The sequence below is a fragment of the Orcinus orca genome, chromosome 14 (genome assembly GCF_937001465.1).
Source record: "Orcinus orca chromosome 14, mOrcOrc1.1, whole genome shotgun sequence".
Taxonomy (NCBI): Eukaryota; Metazoa; Chordata; class Mammalia; order Artiodactyla; family Delphinidae; genus Orcinus; species Orcinus orca.
Window position 1 is genome coordinate 14477376 of NC_064572.1, and position 21255 is coordinate 14498630.

At 39.8% G+C, this 21255-nt stretch overlaps 1 protein-coding gene across 1 annotated transcript in view; it reads left to right on the forward strand.

The window, feature by feature from the left end:
* RYR2 (ryanodine receptor 2) overlaps nt 1-21255 on the forward strand; it is a 517690-nt gene that overhangs the window by 239192 nt on the left and 257243 nt on the right. The window contains exon 28 of the mRNA XM_049697219.1: nt 14065-14273. Coding sequence (XP_049553176.1) covers nt 14065-14273 — 209 coding nt within the window. The remainder of the gene's footprint in view (nt 1-14064; nt 14274-21255) is intronic.

Here is a 21255-nt window from a genome sequence, read left to right on the forward strand (position 1 = left end):
CGTTGCTGCGTGAGGGCTTTCTCTGGTTGCGGCGAGTGGGGGCTACTCTTCGTTGTGGTGCGTGGGCTTCTCATTGTCGTGGCTTCTCGTTGCGGAGCACAGGCTCTAGGTGTGCAGGCTTCAGTAGTTGCGGCACGTGGGCTCAGTAGTTGTGGCTCACGAGCTCTAGAGTGCAGCCTCAGTAGTTGTGGCACACTGGCTTAGTGGCTCCGTGGCATGTGGGATCTTCCCCGGCCAGGGATTGAACCAGTGTCCCCTGCATTGGCAGGCAGATTCTTAACCACTGTGCCACCAGGGAAGCCCTGCATACTTTTAAAATATTTGATTCAACTACTCTATTAGGTATATACCTAATATAAGTACAATAAATACCTAACAAGGGTACAGTCCTCATAGAAGTTTTTGAGCTTCTTTCTAATGTGTCTCCCTAGAGAGTATTAGATAAGAGAGATGACAGTCTATATCTTTTCTGTTGGAAGATGTTATAATGATAATAATAAAAGGGTTGGGGAAAAATCAACCATGCTTTTAAAGTCTGACATATCAACCATTTGATATCCCCAATTTTATTTTCATTTCTTCCCACATGAATATTTATATTTTGGGTGTCTAGAGTCTTACCTACATTTATAGGTCTTTCCTCCACCATTGCTTTTCTGATACTCGTTGAAAATTACATAGAAAGAGTGCTGCCCAAGTCAGGCTGACTCAGTTCTAAAGCTATAGATGACAGCCAGTGAATTAAGGAGAAAACAGGAAAGAAACAAGCCCACTGTATAGCTCAGAGAAATGATTAATCATGGCTCTAACAATAACCTTAAGTCTTCAAGGAAATAGTTAATTGTGGTCAATATTCAAGGAGGAGAATACATTTTGCCCTGTACAAAGAAATGAGCAGTGTATGCCAGAGAAAAATAATGATGATTATATTTTAAAACATTATCAATTATGGGCATAAACTGTGTCAGATCTGATATATTCACTTTTAGTGAGAACTGCATTCAGGAGGATACTGGATAAGATGTTATTCTGATGACATACAGTGTTTTATATTATGTACAACCATAATAAAATTTCATCTTCTTAACACCTCTGTGAGGCAATGTATTACTAGCTTATGGTTACCTACTTTCTTGTGACTTATATGAATTTCAAGAAGGAAGAAAAGGAGCTTATATTTACTAAATCCATCTTTGGGTTTCATTTTACTTCCATATTTCAAATCATCCTCATTTTCATTTGATTTTAATATAGTTATTGAACATCTCCCGTGCTTAGTTCTGGGGATTCAACAATGAATAAGACAGTTTTGCCCACAGGTAGCTTTCAGGATAGGCAGGGAAAGTAGACTAAATTGTCAATGCTTTCATACAGTGTAAACATTAATGCCCAAGTGTCACAGCAGAGAGGATTTCACTGATCTTGGCGGTGTCAGAGAAATCTTCATAAAGGAGGTGTATTAGTTATCTACTGCTGTGTAACAAATACCTCCCTCCCTAAATTTTAATGGCTTAAACCAACAAATGTTTGTTATCTGAAAATTTCCGTGGTTAGGGATTTGAGTGGATTAGTTAGGTCGTTCTGAATCATGGCCTCTCTTGAGGTTGCTATCAAGTCGGCCAGGGCTGCAGTCATCTGAAGACTTCAGTGGGGCTGGAGGATTTGCTTCTAAGACAGTTCACTTGCATAGTTGTTGGTTAAAGGGCTCAGTTTGTCTCTGGATATTGGCAAGAGACCTAAGTTCCTTGTCATGTAGACCTCCTCAGAGAGATGCTTCAGTGCCTTCATATGGCAGCTGGCTTCCCCCAGAGTTAGTAATCTAAGAGATAGTGCGAGGAGGAAGCCTCAATGCCTGTTACAATTACTTCTGCCATATTCTGTTTGTTGGAAGTGAGTCACTAAATGCATTGCACCCTTAAGCCCACACTTTGTGAAGGGAAGTGTGACAAAATATTTGGAGACATGTTTTAAAACCATCAAAGCTAGGGTGAAATTTAGAGGAATGAGTAGGAATCAGTGAGGTTCATGTGTTCCAGACAGAGAGGACAGTTTGTGTCAGGGCTTGGAGTGACAAGGGAGGGTTGCACGTGGGAATCAGATAGCTTTACGTGGCCGAATATGGAGTGAAGTTTGAGAAGCAGGGGAAGATGAAGGAGAGAAGACAGAGACTGAAACGAGGGTTTTCTGTTTAAAAGAATTACTCCAGTGGCTCTTTGGAGAATGGGTTGAAGGTGAACAAAATTAGAGGTGAGGACAGCAGTTTGGTGGCTCTAAAAGAAGCATAGATGAGGAGTGTTGAAGGCCTGATCTTAGCCAATACTGTGAATAGAGAGAATTCACAGAATTCACAGGACAGAATTGTTTGGCATTTAGAAAATCAGTGGAAGGACGAAGGAGTGTCTGGGATGGCTTCTGGGTTAGTCGCTGGTGAGTACCTTCACATGCACTGGGAGCACAGGAATTCGAGCAGATAGAGATGGGAAATGGGAGATTCTGAGTTTGATTTTAAATATGTTGAGTTTGAGATGCATGTGAGACAACTAGACAGAGCAACCAAGCCTCAATACATATGTATATATGTGTACACACACACACACACACACACACACACACACACATATGAAGCTGAGACTATTGCTAGAGAGAAAAAGAGGGTTAAAATTTTCATTTTTTTAAATAGGAGAATTTTGGACATTTTTAAATGCTAAGGAAAAGAATCAGAGGAAAGGAGAGTTGAGAGGAAAGGAGAGTTGAAAGGAAAGGAGAGGAACTTGATGAAGTATGATCTGAGGATGGTTGGGGGTGGGGGAATGAAATTCACAACATGGGTAAAGGGTTTGGCCTTGTACAAAAGGGAGACCTAACATTTTTGTCTAATAAGTCCAGTATCTGGGCTTCCTCAGTGACAATTTCTATTGACTTTTTTCCCCTGTATATAAGATGTACTTTCTTGTCTCTTTGCTTGTCTCACTATTTTTGTTGAAAACTGGACATTTTAAGTAGTATGATATGTCAACTCTGGAATCTCCCTTCAGGGTTTGTTATTGTGCTTGTTGTAATGGTCGTTACTTATTTGTTTAATGAATTTTCTTAGCTGGTTCTGTAGAGTATGTTCTGTTTGTCACGTGTGGCTGCTGAAATCTCTATTTCATCAGCTTGGTGGTCAGCTTGTGATTAGACAGAGACTTCCATAAATGGGACCTGTAAATCTCCCAGCTTTTGTCAAGGAAGGGACTCTGTGTGCATGTTGGGAGATGCCTTGGACACACAGCCAGCCAGTCCCCACCTTAGCCTTCACTTATGGCTTTTGCAGAACCTCAGGGTCTTCCAGACGTGAGAACTTAGGGCCTTCTCAGGTCTTTTCCTGAACCCAGAACCCTGGGCGTGAGCATGGCTTACTAGATCACCAGGATTATGTTGAAACTTTTCACAGCCTATTGTAGATATCTCATTCCCCAGCTTTTCTTTTCAAATATTTCGGACAGCTTGTTGTTTGCCTCAGCTGTTATTGCCACCTCAAGCAGCTGCAGTGTTAAACAATGGCCTCTGGGGGCTTCCCTGGTGGCACAGTGGTTGAGAGTCCGCCTGCTGATGCAGGGGACACGGGTTCGTGCCCCGGTCCGGGAGGATCCCACATGCCATGGAGCGGCTGGGCCCGTGAGCCGTGGCCGCTGAGCCTGCGCGTCCGGAGCCTGTGCTCTGCAACGGGAGAGGCCACAGCAGTGAGAGGCCCGCATACCGCAAAAAAAAAAAAGGCCTCTGATTTTCAACAAATGACCCTGGGGAAAAGATATGCAAACTCTAAATCAGGTCAAATAAAGGTAAGTATTGCCAGTGGAACTTTCCAAGGAACTACCAGAAAGGTGAAATAATGACAGTTATCCGTGAATGGGCCTTTGAGGAGCTCCACTCTGCTCTGTCCCCTCCAGAGGCTTCTAGCTTGCTGATTTTCACTTTAATTGAAGGCCTATTGGTTTTCATTGTACTGTGCATCTAGGAAGAAAGGAATAGCCCTAAGTCAAGTTAAAGCACCACTAAGCTTGCTGTCCTTACAACTATTGAGCCATTTTTTATTGAATAAACACTCCCCAGATTGCTGCCAGCCTTTAATTAATTTTTAGAGCTCTGAAAAATTTGATTTTGACCATTTTTTCCATTCTCATTGCTTTTACAGAGAAGAGTAGTTTTGGAGGTCCATACTCTGCTATTCCTTCTGATATCACTCAGCAGTAAAGTTTAGAGAGATGTTTGTGGGATGGGACAGAGAGCAGGTTTCAGAGAGATAAAAAGCAGAGAAACATTAATGGTCCAATTGAGGTTAGAGACTTTGAGTTAGTAACGGTGCCAGTCTGTTGTGTGCACGTGTTTCCCAGCAAGCTCAGCAGAGCGAGTATAGATGGTGAGAATGAGACAGTAAAATTAGACAAAGATGGGGGTTAACAGAGCAAGTGAGGAGAAGAGTAATAGGGCAGGAAGGTACTGAAAGCTGTATAGATAAGGAAGGGAAGCCACAGAGGAAATTAATGAGTTTGAAGAGTGAATGTGTTTGAATAAGGAAATGAGAAAACTGGGAGGAAAAATGGTGATCAGAGGATGGCATGGTTTCTGCATTTTAAGAATTTAAAGATAGAACCATTGATAGCTGATTTACAAGGTTCAGTCTTACTGAAGTTATGTGATTAACGAACAGAGAGGCTCATGTAAAGTATTTCACAATGGAGGCTGAGATCCTGTATTTTTTCTTTCTTTTTTTGGGCTGTGCTGCGTGACTTGTGGGACCTTAGTTCCCAGACCAGGGATTGAACCTGGGGCCATGGCAATGAAAGCACCAAGTGCTAACCACTGGACTGCCAGGGAATTCCCTGAGATCCTGTTTTTCATTCACCAGTGTGTCCTGGAATCCAAGAGCCCGCCTACCTCTTAGTAGGGATTAAATTGATGTATCTGGAAAATACGTAAGAAAGATTCATTTTCCAATTGGAGGAATCAGTAAGGGGAAAAAATGGCATCTGAGTTAGCTGTTGAAGAGATGAAAATAGCAACAAGAAGAGGTTGGTGGGAGAAAGGACATTCCTGACAGAGGGAAAGTATATCTGATGTCATTAAATTTAGAAAGAGTTGAGGGGAAAATTGATTGTCTAGTTAGGCTAAATTATAGGGTATAAGTGAGGAAAGAACAGTACTAAATGGAGGTAGAATGATTAGGCTAAGACATGGAATATTTTGAAAACCCAGTTGAGAAATACGGTAAAGTAGTACAAGGAGTTCTAGCGCCAGGAAGTTTTAAAGCAAAAGCTTGATTTGTGATCAGAGTTTAGAACAACAAAATAACTGTGACGACAGTGGGAAGGAACAGATTGGAGGGGAGAGCGCTTGGACAGAGAGACCAGTTGGGAGGCTTTGGGAATATTGTGACCTTCAGGACAAGGATGGTGAAAAATGGAAATTAATAGATGTGAGATTTTATGGAATAAAGCAAAATGGTGATCACTAAGATAAGACTTAAAACATTAATTTGCAATTGACGCTACTGCTTTTGCTGACATTACAAAAGTTAAGGGGGCTTCCCTGGTGGTGCAGTGGTTGAGAGTCCGCCTGCCGATGCGGGGGACACGGGTTCGTGCCCTGGTCCGGGAAGATCCCACATGCCGCGGAGCGGCTGGGCCCGTGAGCCATGGCCGCTGAGCCTGCGCGTCCGGAGCCTGTGCTCCGCAACGGGAGAGGCCACAACAGTGAGAGGCCCACGAGAGGCCCACGTACTGCAAAAAAAAAAGTAAAGGACGTAAAATTTTTGATAAAACTGAATCTAACCTTATGTAATTGGTCAGGGCTATCATTTATTTTCTGTTAGTCAGCAGAATGATGATTTGTGTATTCCAGAATGAATATGAACTCAATGTTTGAATTATACTATTTTTGGAGAATTGTTCTAAATAATATTTTAAAACATTTGAAAAAGTCATTTATTTTTATTCATTACAAAGTTTTATTGAGATTTGAATTGCTTACTTAGAAATTATACCAGGTTAAAAAGATAACTGGTTAATATCAATGATTTTTTAAGATTATTATACAGATACACCTAAAGGAATCAAGATACGTATACAATTTTCAAGAGACTAGCCTGCCTTCCTTCATAGCTTATTATAAAAAACTTGTAATTTTAATACATGCTTAGATCTTGACTGCCCTCTAGTGGTAATTGTCTTTTAAATGTATGGTTTGGAATGCAGCGTGTATAGATATTTTACATCCTATTTGAATGGTCATTGGTGTTTGCCCTCTCCGTGCTAGGATCTGTGAGGTACTAGGAACACAGTATATTATCAGATCTTGCCCTTAAAGTGGTTTGTTAAAGGCATAAATCCCGAATTTCTTCTTTGAGTAGCTTTGATAAGTGTGATAGAAATATATCTGCTAACTGTTCGTTTTTTTAAAATGTCAATTAGTGTTATATTCATTATAACAATTTAAAAACCGTTTATGTAACATACTTACATGAGCTAGAATTGTATGAGTGTAGAGTGTTTAAAATCAAGCAAAGGGGGACTTCCCTGGTGGTGCAGTGGTTAAGAATCCACCTGCCAAGGCAGCGGACACAGGTTTGATCCCTGGTCCGGGAAGATCCCCCATGCCACAGAACAACTAAGCCTGTGAGCCACAACTACTGAGCCCAAGTGCCACAACTACTGAAGCCCATGTGCCTAGAGCCCGTGCTCTGCAACATGAGAAGCCCGCAACGAACAGTAGGCCCCTCTCGATGCAGCTAGAGAAAGCCTGTGCACAGAGACCCAACGCAACCAGAAATCAGTAAATAAATAAAAATAAAAAATTAAATAAACTTTTAAAAAAAGTCAAGCAAAGGATGAGAATTGCATGTTTGCGGGCGAGAGTTCTGTACCTTTGACGGTGGTGCTGCTGATTAGCTGTTTACCTGGGCTTCTGTGTCCAGGGATCAGGAGACTCTTTGTTCCTAGACTCAGTCCAGCAGGTGTTTACAGGGCACCTACTTTGTGTTCAACCACTTGATGCTACAGGGTATGCAACAAAAATTTGTTTCAGGTTGCCTGCGTAATCTGTTTTTAAACGTCTGTGGATCCAGATTTCCATTTAGTTATTAGTATTTTATCCAAAAACAGAAATGCTGAACTGTTGCTTCTTTAAACTGTGGTTGCAAGCTACCCTAAACTAATGTAAGAAATATAGAATATAAACTATGAGCCACATGGACATTTGGAGGAAGATCCATGGAGCTTACAAGTCCTTGGCATGATGATATCTATGAATAGCATGTTAATTTCAAGTTCAGTTGCATGCCATCAGTGAGGGTAAGAATAGTGTAGCAGTTATGACCCAGCAATTCCACCCCTGGGTGTATATCTGAAAGAAACAAAAACACTAATTTGAAAAGATACAAGTACCCCAATGTTCATAATGGCATTATTTACAATAGCCAAGATATGGAAGCCACCTAAGTGTCCATCAACAAATGAATGGATATCGAAGATGTGTATATATACACAATGGAGAACTACTCAGCCGTAATAAAGAAGGAAATTTTGTTATTTGCACAAACATGGATGGACTTGGAGGGCATCATGCTAAGTGAAATAAGTCAGACAGAGAGAGACAAATAGTGCAGGAGCTCACCAATAGGTGGGATCTGAAAACACAGCAAAGTAGTGAATATAACAAATACAAAAGAAACAGACTCACAGAGAACAAATCAGAGGTTAACAGTGTGGGGAGAGGGAAAGGGGAGAGGGAATATACGGAGAGGGAATTAAGAGGTATAAACGATTATGTGTAAAATAAGCTACAAGGATATATTGTACAACACAAGGAATATAGCCAATATTCTACAATGACTAAAAACGAAGTATAACCTTTAAAAATTGTGAATCACTATATTGTACACATATAACATATAATATTTTACATCAACTACACTTCAATTAAAACTGTAGAATAGTGCAACAGCTTAAGGTCAGGGAAAAAATGCCAGGACTAAGAAATTCTTCATCATTACCTCTTATTGACCCAAATTTTCTATATACTACCCCTGTTTTTATTACCTCTATTAGCAGAAAAGATTAGTGGTAAATATTAATACCAAGAAAAATTTGTAGTGAGCTTTTTCTTTAACATCTTTATTGGAGTATAATTTCTTTACACTGTTGCATTAGTTGCTGCTGTATAACAAAGTGAATCAGCTATATGTATACGTATATCCCCATATCTCCTCCCTCTTGCGCCTCCCTCCCACCCTCCCTACCCCACCCCTCTAGGTGGTCACAAAGCACCGAGCTGATCTCCCTGTGCTATGTGGCTGCTTCCCACTAGCTATCTATTTTACTTTTGGTAGTGTATACATGTCAGTGCCACTCTCTCACTTTGTCCCAGCTTACCCTTCCCCCTCCCCACGTCCTCACGTCCATTCTCAACATATGCGTCTTTATTCCTGTCCTGCCCCTAGCTTCTTCAGAACCATATATATATATTTAGAGTCCATATATATGTGTTAGCATATGGTATTTGTTTTTCTCTTTCTGACTGACTTCACTCTGTATGACAGTCTCTCGGTCCATCCACCTCACTACAAACAACTCAATTTTGTTTCTTTTTATGGATGAGTAATATTCCATTGTATATATGTGCCACATCTTCTATATCCATTCATCTGTTGATGGACACTTAGGTTGCTTGCATGTCTGGGCTATTGTAAATAGAGCTGCAGTGAACATTTTGGTACATGACTCTTTTTGAGTTATGGTTTTCTCAGGATATATGCCCAGTAGTGGGATTGCTGGGTCGTATGGTAGTTCTAATTTCAGTTCTTTAAGGAACCTCCATACTGTTCTCCATAGTGGCTGTATCAATTTACATTTCCACCAACTCTGCAAGAGGGTTCCGTTTTCTCCACACCCTCTCCAGCATTTATTGTTTGTAGATATTTTGATGCTGGCCATTCTGACTGGTGTGTGGTGATACCTCATTGTCGTTTTGATTTACATTGCTCTAATGATTAGTGATGCTGAGGATCTTTTCATGTGTTTGTTGGCTATATGTATATCTTCTTTGGAGAAATATCTATTTAGGTCTTCTGCCCAGTTTTGAATTGGGTTGTTTGTTTTCTTGATATTGAGCTGCATGAGCTGCTTGTGTTTTTGGAGATTAATCCTTTGCTGATACGTTTGCAAATATTTTCTCCCATTCTGAGGATTGTCTTTTCATCTTGTTTATGGTTTCCTTTGCTGTGAAAAAGTTTTAAAGTTTCATTAGGTCCCATTTGTTTATTTTTATTTCCATTTCTCTAGGAGGTGGGTCAAAAAGGATCTTGCTGTGATTTATGTCATAGTGTTCTGCCTATGTTTTCCTCTAAGAGTTTTTATAGTTTCTGGCCTTACGTTTAGGTCTTTAATCCATTTTGAGTTTGTGTATGGTGTTAGGGAGTGTTCTAATTTCATTCTTTTTTTTTTTTTTTTTTTTGCCATACACGGGCCTCTCACTGTGTGGCCTCTCCCGTTGTGGAGCACAGGCTCCGGACGCGCAGGCTCAGCGGCCATGGCTCACGGGCCCAGCTGCTCCGCGGCATGTGGGATATTCCCGGACCAGGGCACGAACCTGTGTCCCCTGCATTGGCAGGCGGACTCTCAACCACTGCGCCACCAGGGAAGCCCTGTATTTAATTTTTGATAGTTTGATTAATTTGTGTCTTGGCATGGTTCTCCTTGGATTTATCCCACATGGGACTCTCTGTGCTTCCTGGACTTGATTGACTATTTCCTTTCCCATATTAGGGAATTTTTCAGCTATAATCTATTCAAATATTTTCTCAGTCCCTTTCTTTTTCTCTTCTTCTTCTGGGACCCGTATGATTTGAATGTTCGTGCGTTTAATGTTGTTCCAGAGGTCTCTAGACTGTCCTCAATTCTTTTCATTCTTTGTTCTTTATTGTGCTTTGCAGTAGTTATTTCCAGTATTTTGTCTTCCAGGTCACTTATATGTTCTTCTGGCTCAGTTATTCTGCTGCTGATTTCTTCTAGAGAATTTTTTTTTAACATCTTTTTTGGAGTATAATTGCTTTACAATGGTGTGTTAGTTAAAGCTTTATAACAGTTCATATAACAGAATCAGTTATACATATACGTATGTTCCCATATCTCTTCCCTCTTGCATCTCCCTCCCTCCCACCCTCCCTATCCCACCCCTCTAGGTGGTCACAAAGCACCGAGCTGATCTCCCTGTGCTATGCGGCTGCTTCCCACTAGCTATCTATTTTACGTTTGGTAGTCCATGCCACTCTCTCGCTTTGTCACAGCTTACCCTTCCCCCTCCCCATATCCTCAAGTCCATTCTCTAGTAGGTCTGTGTCTTTATTCCCGTCTTACCCTGGAGAATTTTTAATTTCATTTTTATGTTGTTCATCATTGTTTTTGTGCTCCTTAGTTCTTCTTTGTCCTTGTTAAATGTTTCTTATATTTTCTCCATTCTGTTTCCAAGATTTTGGATCATCTTTACTATCATTACTCTGAATTCTTTTTCAGGTAGACTGCCTATTTCCTCTTCATTTGTTAGGTCTGGTGGCTTTTTACCTTGCTCCTTCATCTGCTGTGTGTTTCTCTGCCTTCTCATTTTGCTTAACTTACTGTGTTTGGGGTCTCCTTTTCGCAGGCTGCAGGTTCGTAGTTCCCGTTGTTTTTGGTGTCTGCCCCCAGTGAGTGAAGTTGGTTCAGTGTCTCATGTAGGCTTTCTGGTTGAGGGGACTGGTGCCTGAGTTCTGATGGGTCGGGCTGGACCTTGTCTTTCTATTGGGCAGGGTGGTATCCAGTGGTGTGTTTTGGGGTGTCTCTGAACTTAGTATGATTTTAGGCAGCCTCTCTGCTAATGGGTGGGGTTGTGTTCCTGTCTTGCTGTTGTTTGGCATGGGGCATCCCACAGGGGTGCTTCCTGACCATTGGGTGGATCTGGATCAGCGCGTTGAGACGGAGATCTCTGGGGGATCTCTTGCTGATTGATATTACATGAAGCCAGGAGGTCTCTGGTGGTGCAGTGTCCTGAACTCGGCTCTCCCACCTCAGAGGCTCAGGCCTGACACCCAGCCATAGCACCAAGACCCTGTCAGCCACACGGCTCAGAAGTAACGGGAGAAAAATAAGAAAGAAAGAAAAAATAAAGTTATTAAAATAAAATTTAAAAAATATTATTAAAATAAAACAAGTAATAAAAAAATAAGAGAACAACTAAACCAATACCAATTTATGTTTGAAACACTCAGTATCTGAGTCACATTTATGCAAACAATTGCTTGTAGGAATGCTCAAAGAAAATGTAATTTTGGAGATAACTTATACTTCACTCCAACTCGCAAGAGTTTCATGTTATCTCTCCAGCGGCAACATTTTCTCTTGGGAAAATGACTCTCTTGGTAACTTTGTGTCTTTTCTCGTTTATGGCATTTTTCCACTGTGGAAAATCAGAACTCTTACTATTTTTATACCTTTAGATTGTTCTTTTCTAAAAACGTGCTGCTTAGAAGTTAACCCTTTGGCTTTAGGTAGAACTTCCAAATCTGGACAGGTGGCTGGGGGAGTTGCTCTCTCCTCTGTCATCACTTTATCTTCCTGCTCCAATTTGGAGATCAGACTGATCAGATTATCAATTTGATTTCCTGGTCACATAGAAAACCACAGATCACCGAGGACAGGTAGAACTTGAGGCTGTTTTCAAAACAAACTTGAGCTCCAGTGATGCTTTCCTTGTCGAGTTCTGCCTGCCATGCGGGCTTTCGCCAGGACACCCCGATGAGAGTGGACCAGCTGCCCTGGGCGAGACTCCAGGCTCTGTAGTGAGCTTTTAAAGAAATTAAATAAATAGTGGTTATATTTTTATACCACATTTTCCAATGTATTTGATTTAAGCTAATATTAACATTTATTTGCATTTCTTGAGCACACTGTGCATTTCGTCGAGTCCAAAGTCCTGGAAACATAAAACAGGAAAAAGGACATGTGAGTTTTTCAGCAGTTTAGTTTTCTAAAAAACTGAGTGTTTCATACTCAGGAAATTGGGATTGAATTTGTTAGTACATACTAGAATGTAAGTATGACTGTATTTGCACATGTCGACATCACTAAAAATAAGGATAATATGTGAGAGCGTTTTAGTTTCCTGAAAAGGAATCTCCCAATGTTTGTGTAGTTCAAAGCTCGTTTTCTGTACCTCTTAGATTAGTTTAGGGACGATTGCAACCATGATTTAAAGAAGCGGTGGATCAGTGTGCTGTTTCTTGAGAAAATACTGACTCTGGAAATGTGGCTTTTCCTATTTTTTTTAATATTATGGCATTTAGAACTATCTCCTTAATAGTTAATTTTCTTGTCCTCAAAAAAGTAGTTTACTATTCTACCTTTCAAAAATCATTCGGTTATTAAGTAACAGATGTGAGAATATTGTACCCTTCATCACGGAGATGTTTCTCTCATTTAAGCCCCTTTCCACTCCCACCTTGGATGTATCGAAAGCAAACTTTCTCTCTTCAGAGAATTTTGTACGTGCTGTCTGCTGCATAGAGTAGTATAAATGTCTCATTTTTAAACTGTATTACTGCATTCATGTTTTCAGTAAGGTGTTTGAATGTATTGTATGATATGAGTGTGTGACATTTGAGGCTGTCACTGCTGGACACAGGAGATTTGCTTGGATCAGACTAAGTCGTTAGGTGTGAGCATGTGTGTATATGTGGGGAAAGGTGAAAAAACAAAATGTTGCTTATTCAGAAATTTAACCCAGGTTTTGAAAGGTTTATCAGCAGATGCAGTTCATCTACATGCCCTAAAATCACCATAAAGTCATCAAAAAGTAATAATTGATCATTTCATTAAATCAGCTCCTATTATGTGCTGGGACCTCTTAGTCCATTTTTCTTTTCTTCAATCTAACCTTAAATTGTTAAAGATGATCTGTGTGTTTATCGTCAACCTTTAGAGCATATCGTGACTATTTTTATTTATTTGGTCACATCAGTAGTTTAGCTTTTAATAAACTTTTATTATTTATCAGGTCTTCCCTAACTCCTGAGAACAGATGAGCACTAATATTTAACTGGTACCTGCTAATTCTGTGTGAGCTCCTGACGGTAGAGTGGAGAGAACACAGGTTGTAGCGTTTGGCAGCTCCCGAATTCTGCCATTAGTCGTGTGACTTCATTAAGTCACTTAAATTTGCTTCTCTGTATCTAACCCCAAACTTCATGGAGCTGACCATATCCTTTGATATCAGTTCAGTGGACCCTTGTCCCCATGCGCTGTGATTTCCCAGGAGGTGACGTTCTCCAAGTCATTCTAGCTCCAGGTCCCCTGGTCTGAGGTTTTGTACCACTGGCACACTCCATCTCTGGTGCACCTCACGTCCTACAGATATTTTTTCCCCATCTCACCACACGGATCCTGAGGTTGGACTTGACCCTTTTATTTTTTCCTCAAGTCACTTAAACACAGCATTTGTGTGTATATACAGTGAAGAGGTGGGGTAGCAGAAGACTTATGCCCCTAGTCATTCTGTCTGGGAAACTTACCAATGGTTCCCATTCTCTGCTAATATATAGCTCTCTCTTGTTGTTTTCTTTCTCTCCTCCTCACTTCCTGGGTGCTTCTTCTCTCTTCTCTCCTATCCATAAATGTCTATTTATTTCCTATGCAGAACAGTTTAAACCTCTTTTATTGTCTTCTTCCCATTCTTGCCCTCAAGTTCATCTCATCTTCCACTACCAAACCGCCAAGTGGCTGTTAGGCTTTTCTCTACAGGAAAAAAAAAAAATTTTTTTTTTACATCATCTGCCCTACAGCATTAGTGAAAGTTAACAACCAGCATCTCCCAAGGAAGGCCACGTACTTTCCACTTCACCCAGCTGCTTCCATCTGATATGAAAACACTTTGTAACAACATATGAACCAAGATAAGAATAGAAGGTATCTTTAGCATCATCCCTGTAGGTTAAGTGGTATCTGCCCTCCGCTTTCAATTCCCCATGCAACGATCACCAGAATCCCTTTCCATTCACAGCTGCCAGAGCTGAAGTGTGCAGCGGCACAGGAGAAAGGTTCCGAATCTTCCGCGCTGAGAAAACTTATGCTGTGAAGGCAGGAAGGTGGTATTTTGAATTTGAGGCTGTCACTGCTGGAGACATGAGAGTTGGCTGGAGCAGACCAGGCTGTCAACCCGATCAGGAGCTTGGCTCGGATGAACGTGCCTTTGCTTTCGACGGCTTCAAGGTGAGTGTGCTTTGCTGGGCCCCGGGCACTGGAGTTTGTAGGCTCCTGGTTTTGTAGGCTGCTGTGCACCAGGCATCCACACGCTGTGGGCTCCCACGCTGCCTGGCTTGATTTCCTCTGGTATTCCTTTTGGTGGTACAGTAATATTAGTACTTTCCTGAGCTCAACCTTGAGAAAATAGTTCCTAGGAAAACTTTTGTTCTTGTAGCCTCAAAACGTTTTCCCTCACCCTGTGAATAGTCAAGATTATTCAAAATTCAAGAAGGAAAATATTGATTCTCTATCATATCAAAAAGATGAATCATCCTTGTCTATCAAAAATGTTTAAAATCCATATGCTAATTTAAAATGTATTCATTTTGACAGAGGAATTCCATAGAAGGAATTTATCCTCAAGCAATAATTAATGATAGGTATAAACATTTAATAGACATAAGAATGCTATTTGTTGTTTGCAATCACCAAGAGTTTTCATTTTCAACATTATTGGTAATTTTTATGTTTTAAGTTTGGTGGAAGCTGGTCGGTTGCTTTTTTTTTTTTTTTTTTTAATTTCCCCAGGCCTCGTGGCTTGTGGGATCCTAGTTCCCCGACCAGGGATTGAACTGGGCCCACGGCAGTGAAAGTGCAGAGTCCAAACCACTGGACCGCCAGGGAATTCCCCTCAGTTGCTTCTTTTATTGTTTATTTATACATTATATAAGTGTTTAATGATAATTTTAGCTGCATAATATATTTTAAAATTAAAAATACAAAATATGGAGAGATTGGTTCAAGATGGCAAAGTAGAAGGATGTGCGCTCACTCACTCTTACGAGAACACCGGAATCACAACTAACTGCTGAACGGTCATCGACAGGAAGACAGTGGAACTCACCAAAAATGATACCCCACATCCAAAGACAAAGGAGAAGGCACAATGAGATGGTAGGAGGGGCACAATCACAATAAAATCAAATCCCATAACTACAGGGTGGGTGACTCACAAACTGGAGAACACTTATACCACAGAAGTCCACCCACTGGAGTGAAGGTTCTGAGCCCCACATCAGGCTTCCCAACCTGGGATCTGGAAATGGGAGGAAGAATTCCTAGAGAATCAGACTTTGAAGGCCAGCAGCATTGGATTGCAGGACATTGGCAGGACTGGGGGAAACAGAGACTCCACTCTTGGCGGGCACACACAAAGTAGTGTTGGGACCCAGGGGAAGGAGCAGTGACCCCCACAGGAGACTGAACCAGACCTACCTGCTAGTGTTGGAGGGTCTGCTGCAGAGGCGGGGGGTGGCTGTGGCTCACCATGAGGACAAGGACACTGGCGGCAGAAGTTCTGGGAAGTACTCCTTGGCATGAGCCCTCCCAGAGTCCGCCATTAGCCCCACCAAAGAGCCGGATAGGCTCCAGTGTTGGGTTGTCTCAGGCCAAACAACCAACAGGGAGGGAACCCAGCCACACCCATCAGCAGACAAGCAGGATAAAGTTTTACCTGAGCTCTGCCCACCAGAGCAACACTCAGCTCTACCCACCATCAGTCCCTCCCATCAGAAAACTTGCGCAAACATCTTAGATAGCCTCATCCACCAGAGGGCAGACAGCAGAAGCAAGAAGAACTACAGTCCTGCAGCCTGTGGAACAAAAACCACATTCACAGAAAGATAGACAAGATGAAAACGCAGTGGGCTATGTAGTAGATGAAGGAACAAGATAAAACCCCAGAAAAACAACTAAATGAAGTGGAGATAGGCAACCTTCCAGAAAAATAATTCAGAATAATGATAGTGAAGATGATCCAGGACCTAGGAAAAAGAATGGAGGCAAAGATCGAGAAGATGCAAGAAATGTTTAACAAAGACCTAGAAGAATTAAAGAACAAACACCTAGAAGAATTAAAGAACAAACAAACAGAGATGAACAATACAGTAACTGAAATGAAAAATACCCTAGAAGGAATCAATAGCAGAATAACTGAGACCGAAGAACGGATAAGCAACCTGGAAGACAGAATGGTGGAATTCACTGCCATGGAACAGAATAAAGAAAAAAGAATGAAAAGAAATGAAGACGGCCTAAGAGACCTTTGGGACAAGATTAAACGCAACAACATTTGCATTATAGGGGTCCCAGAAAGAGAAGAGACAGAGAAAAAGACAAATATTTGAAGAGATTATAGTCAAAAACTTCCCTAACATGGAAAAGGAAATAGCCACCCAAGTCCAGGAAGCACAGAGAGTCCCATACAGGATAAACCCAAGGAGAAACGTGCCAAGACACATAGTAATCAAATTGACAAAGATTAAAGACGAAGAAAAATTATTGAAAGAAACAAGGGAAAAACGACAAATAACATACAAGGGAACTCCCATAAGGTTAACAGCTGATTCCTCAGCAGAAACTCTACAAGCCAGAAGGGAGTGGCATGATATATTTAAAGTGATGGAATGGAAAAGCCTACAACCAAGATTACTCTACCCAGTAAGGATCTCATTCAGATTCGATGGAGAAATCAAAAGCTTTACAGACAAGCAAAAGCTAAGAGAATTCAGCACCACCAAACCAGCTCTACAACAAATGCTAAAGGAACTTCTCTAAGTGGGAAACACAAGAGAAGAAAAGGACCTACAAAAACAAACCCATAACAATTAAGAAGATGGTAATAGGAACATACATATTGATAATTACCTTAAACATGAATGGATTAAGTTCTTTAACCAAAAGACACAGGCTCAGTGAATTGATACAAAAACAGGACCCATATATATGCTGTCTACAAGAGACCGACTTCAGACCTAGGGACACATACAAACTGAAAGGGAGGGTATGGAAAAAGATATTCCATGCAAATGGAAATCAAAAGAAAGCTGGCGTAGCAATACTCATATCGGATAAAATAGACTTTAAGATAAAGAATGTTAAAGAGACAAAGAAGGACACTACATAATAATCAAGGGATCAATCCAAGACTATATAACAATTTAAAATATATATGCACCCAACATAGGAGCACCTCAATACATAAGGCAACTGCTAACAGCTATAAAAGAGGAAATCAACAGTCACACAATAATAGTGGGGGACTTTAACACCTCACTTACACCAATGGACAGATCTTCCAAACAGAAAATTAATAAGGAAACACAAGCTTTAAATGACACAATAGACCAGATAGACTTAATTGATATTTATAGGACATTCCATTCAAAAACAGCAGATTACACATTCCTCTCTAGTGCACACAGAACATTCTCTAGGTTAGATCACATCTTGGGTCACAAATCAAGCCACAGTAAATTTAAGAAAATTGAAATCATATTAAGCATCTTTTCTGACCACAACGATATGAGATTAGAAATGAATTACAGGGGAAGAAACGTAAAAAACACAAAGTACATGGAGGCTAAATAATATGTTACTAAATATCCAAGAGATCACTGAAGAAATTAAAGAGGAAATCAGAAAATACCTAGAGACAAATTACAGTGAAAAAACAGTGATCCAAAACCTATGGGATGCAGCAAAAGCAGTTCTAAGAAGGAAGTTTATAGCAATATAAGCCTACTTCAAGAAACAAGAAAAATTTCAAATAAACAATCTAACCTTAACCTAAAGGAACTAGAGAAAGAAGGACAAACAAAATGCCAAGTTAGTAGAAGGAAAGAAATCATAAAGATCACAGCAAAAATAAATGAAATAGAAACAAAGAAAACAATAGCAAAGATCAATAAAACTAAAAGCTGGTTCTTTGAGAAGGTAAACAATATTGATAAACCATTATCCAGACTCATCAAGAAAAAGAGGGAGAGGACTCAAATCAATAAAATTAGAAATGAAAAAGAAGTTACAACATACACCGCAGAAATTCAAAGCATCCTAAGAGACTACTACAAGCAAACTCTATGCCAATAAAATAGACAACCTGGAAGAAATGGAGAGATTCTTAGAAATGTATAACCTTCCAAGACTGAACCAGGAAGAAATAGAAAATATGAAGAGACCAGTCACAAGTACTGAAGTTGAAACTGTTATTTAAAATCTTCCAAGAAACAAACAAGCTCAGAACCAGATGGCTTCACAGGCGAATTCTATCAGACATTTAGGAAAGAGCTAACACCTGTCCTTCTCAAACTCTTCCAAAAAATTGCAGAGGAAGGAATACTCCCAAACTCATTTTGTGAGGCCACCACCCTGATACCAAAACCAGACAAAGATACTACAAAGAAATTACAGACCAATAGCTCTGATGAACACAGATGTAAAAATCCTCAACAAAATACTAGCGAACAGAATCCAACAGCACACTAAAAGGATCATACACCTTGACCAAGTGGGATTTATCCCAGGGATGCAAGGATTCTTCAATATATGCAAATCAATTAATGTGATACACCATATTAACAAACTGAAGAATAAAACCCATATGATCATCTCAAGAGATGCAGAAAAAGCTTTTGACAAAATTCAACACCAATTCATGATAAAAACTCTCCAGAAAGTGGGCATAGAGGGAACCTACCTCAACATAGTAAAGGCCATATATGACAAACCCACAGCAAACATCATTCTCAATGGTGAAAAACTGAAAGCATTTCCACTAAGATCAGGAACAAGATGAGGATGTCCAGTCTGGCCACTATTAGTCAAGATAGTTTTGCAAGTCCTAGCCACGGCAATCAGAGAAGAAAAAGAAATAAAAGGAATACAAATTGGAAAAGAAGAAGTAAAGCTGTCACTGTTTGCAGATGACATGATATTATACATAGAGAATCCTAAAGATTCCACCAGAAATCTACTAAAGCTAATCAATGAATTTGGGAAAGTTGCAGGATACAAAATTAATGCACAGAAATCTCTTGCATTCCTATACACTAATGATGAAAAATCTGAAAGAGAAATTAAGGAAACATTACCATTTACCACTGCAGCAAAAAGAATAAAATACCTAGGAATAAACCTACCTAGGGAAACAAAAACCTGTATGCAGAAAACTATAAGACACTGATGAAAGAAATTAAAGATGATACCAACAGATGGAGAGATATACCATGTTTTTGAATTGGAAGAATCAATATTGTGTAAATGACTATACTACCCAAAGCAATCTACAGATTTAATGCAATCCCTATCAAATTACCAATGGTATTTCTTACAGAACTAGAACAAAAAGTCTAAAAATTTGTGTGGAGACACAAAAGACCCCAAATAGCCAAAGCAGTCTTGAGGGGAAAAAATGGAGCTGGAGGAATCAGACTCTCTGACTTCAGACTATACTATAAAGCTACAGTAATCAAGACAATATGGTACTGGCACAAAAACAGAAATATAGATCAATGGAACAGGATAGAAAGCCCAGAGGTAAACCCTTGCACCTATGGTCCACTAATCTATGACAAAGGAGGCAAGGATATACAATGGAGAAAAGACAGTCTCTTCAATAAGTTGTGCTGGGAAAACCAGACAGCTACATATAAAAGAATGAAATTAGAACACTTCCTAACACCATACACAAAAATAAACTCAGAATGGATTAGAGACCTAAATGTAAGACCGGACACTATAAAACTCTTAGAGGAAAGCGTAGAAGAAAAGTCTTTGATATAAATCATAGCAAGATCTTTTTTGATCCACCTCCTACAGTAATGGAAATAAAAACAAAAATAAACAAATGGGACCTAATGAAACGTCAAAGCTTTTGCACAGCAAAGGAAACCGTAAACAAGACGAAAAGGCAACCCTCAGAATGGGAGAAAATATTTGCAAACGAATCAGTGAACAAAGGATTAATTTCCAAAATATATAAATAGCTCATGCAGCTCAATATTAAAAAAACAACCCAATCAAAAACTAGACAGAAGACCTAAATAGACATTTCTCCAAAGAAGACATACAGATGGTCAAGAAGCACATGAAAAGCTGCTCAACGTCACTCATTATTAGAGAAATGCAAATCAAAACTACAATGCGGTATCACCTCACACCAGTTAGAATGGGCATCATCAGAAAATGTACAAACAACAAATGCTGGAGAGGGTGTGGAGAAAAGAGAACCCTCTTGCAGTGTTGGTGGGAACGTGAATTGATACAGCCACTATGAAGAACAGTATGGAGGTTCCTTAAAAAACTAATTATTACCATATGATCCAGCAATCCCACTACTGGGCATATACCCAGAGAAAACCATCATTCCAAACGACACATGCACCCCAGTGTTCATTGCATCACTATTTACAATAGCCAGGTCATGGAAGCAAACTAAATGCCCATCAACAGATGAATGGATAAAGAAGATGTGGCACATATATACAATGGAATATTACTCAGCCATAGAAAGGAAGGAAATTGGGTCATTTGTAGAGACGTGGGTGGATCTAGAGACTGTCATACAGAGTGAAGTAAGCCAGAAAGAGAAAAACAAATATCGTATATTAACGCATATATGTGGACCTAGAAAAAAGGTACAGATGAACCCGTTTTCAGGGCAGAAACAGAGACACAGATGTAGGGAACAAATGTATGGACACCAAGGCGGGTACGTGGCGGGAGGTGGTGGTGGTGTGTTGAATTGGGAGATTGGGATTGACATATATACACTAATATGTATAAAATGGATGACTAATGAGAATCTGTATATAAAAAGAAATAAAATAAAATTCAAAAATTATAAAAAAGAAACACATTAGTAGGAATATCAAGACAAAGACTTTAAAAATAATAAAAAAATAAAATATATGTATATATGACACAGCCATAATAGAATAATAATAGTCTTTTTGGGGGGATGAAATTATTGACATTTTATTTTTTTATCCTATTTTTATTTCCTAATTTTCTTCAGTGAATTTGTATTCCTTTTGAAGGAAAAAAGTATTTTCTAATTAAAAAAAGAAAATTAGAATCAATAAGCAATCATGAAGAGATTTGATGCCTGGGAACCCAGGTGTGTGTGTGGGAAAGCATTTCTAGGCTATAAGTTAGTGTTGTGGCTTCT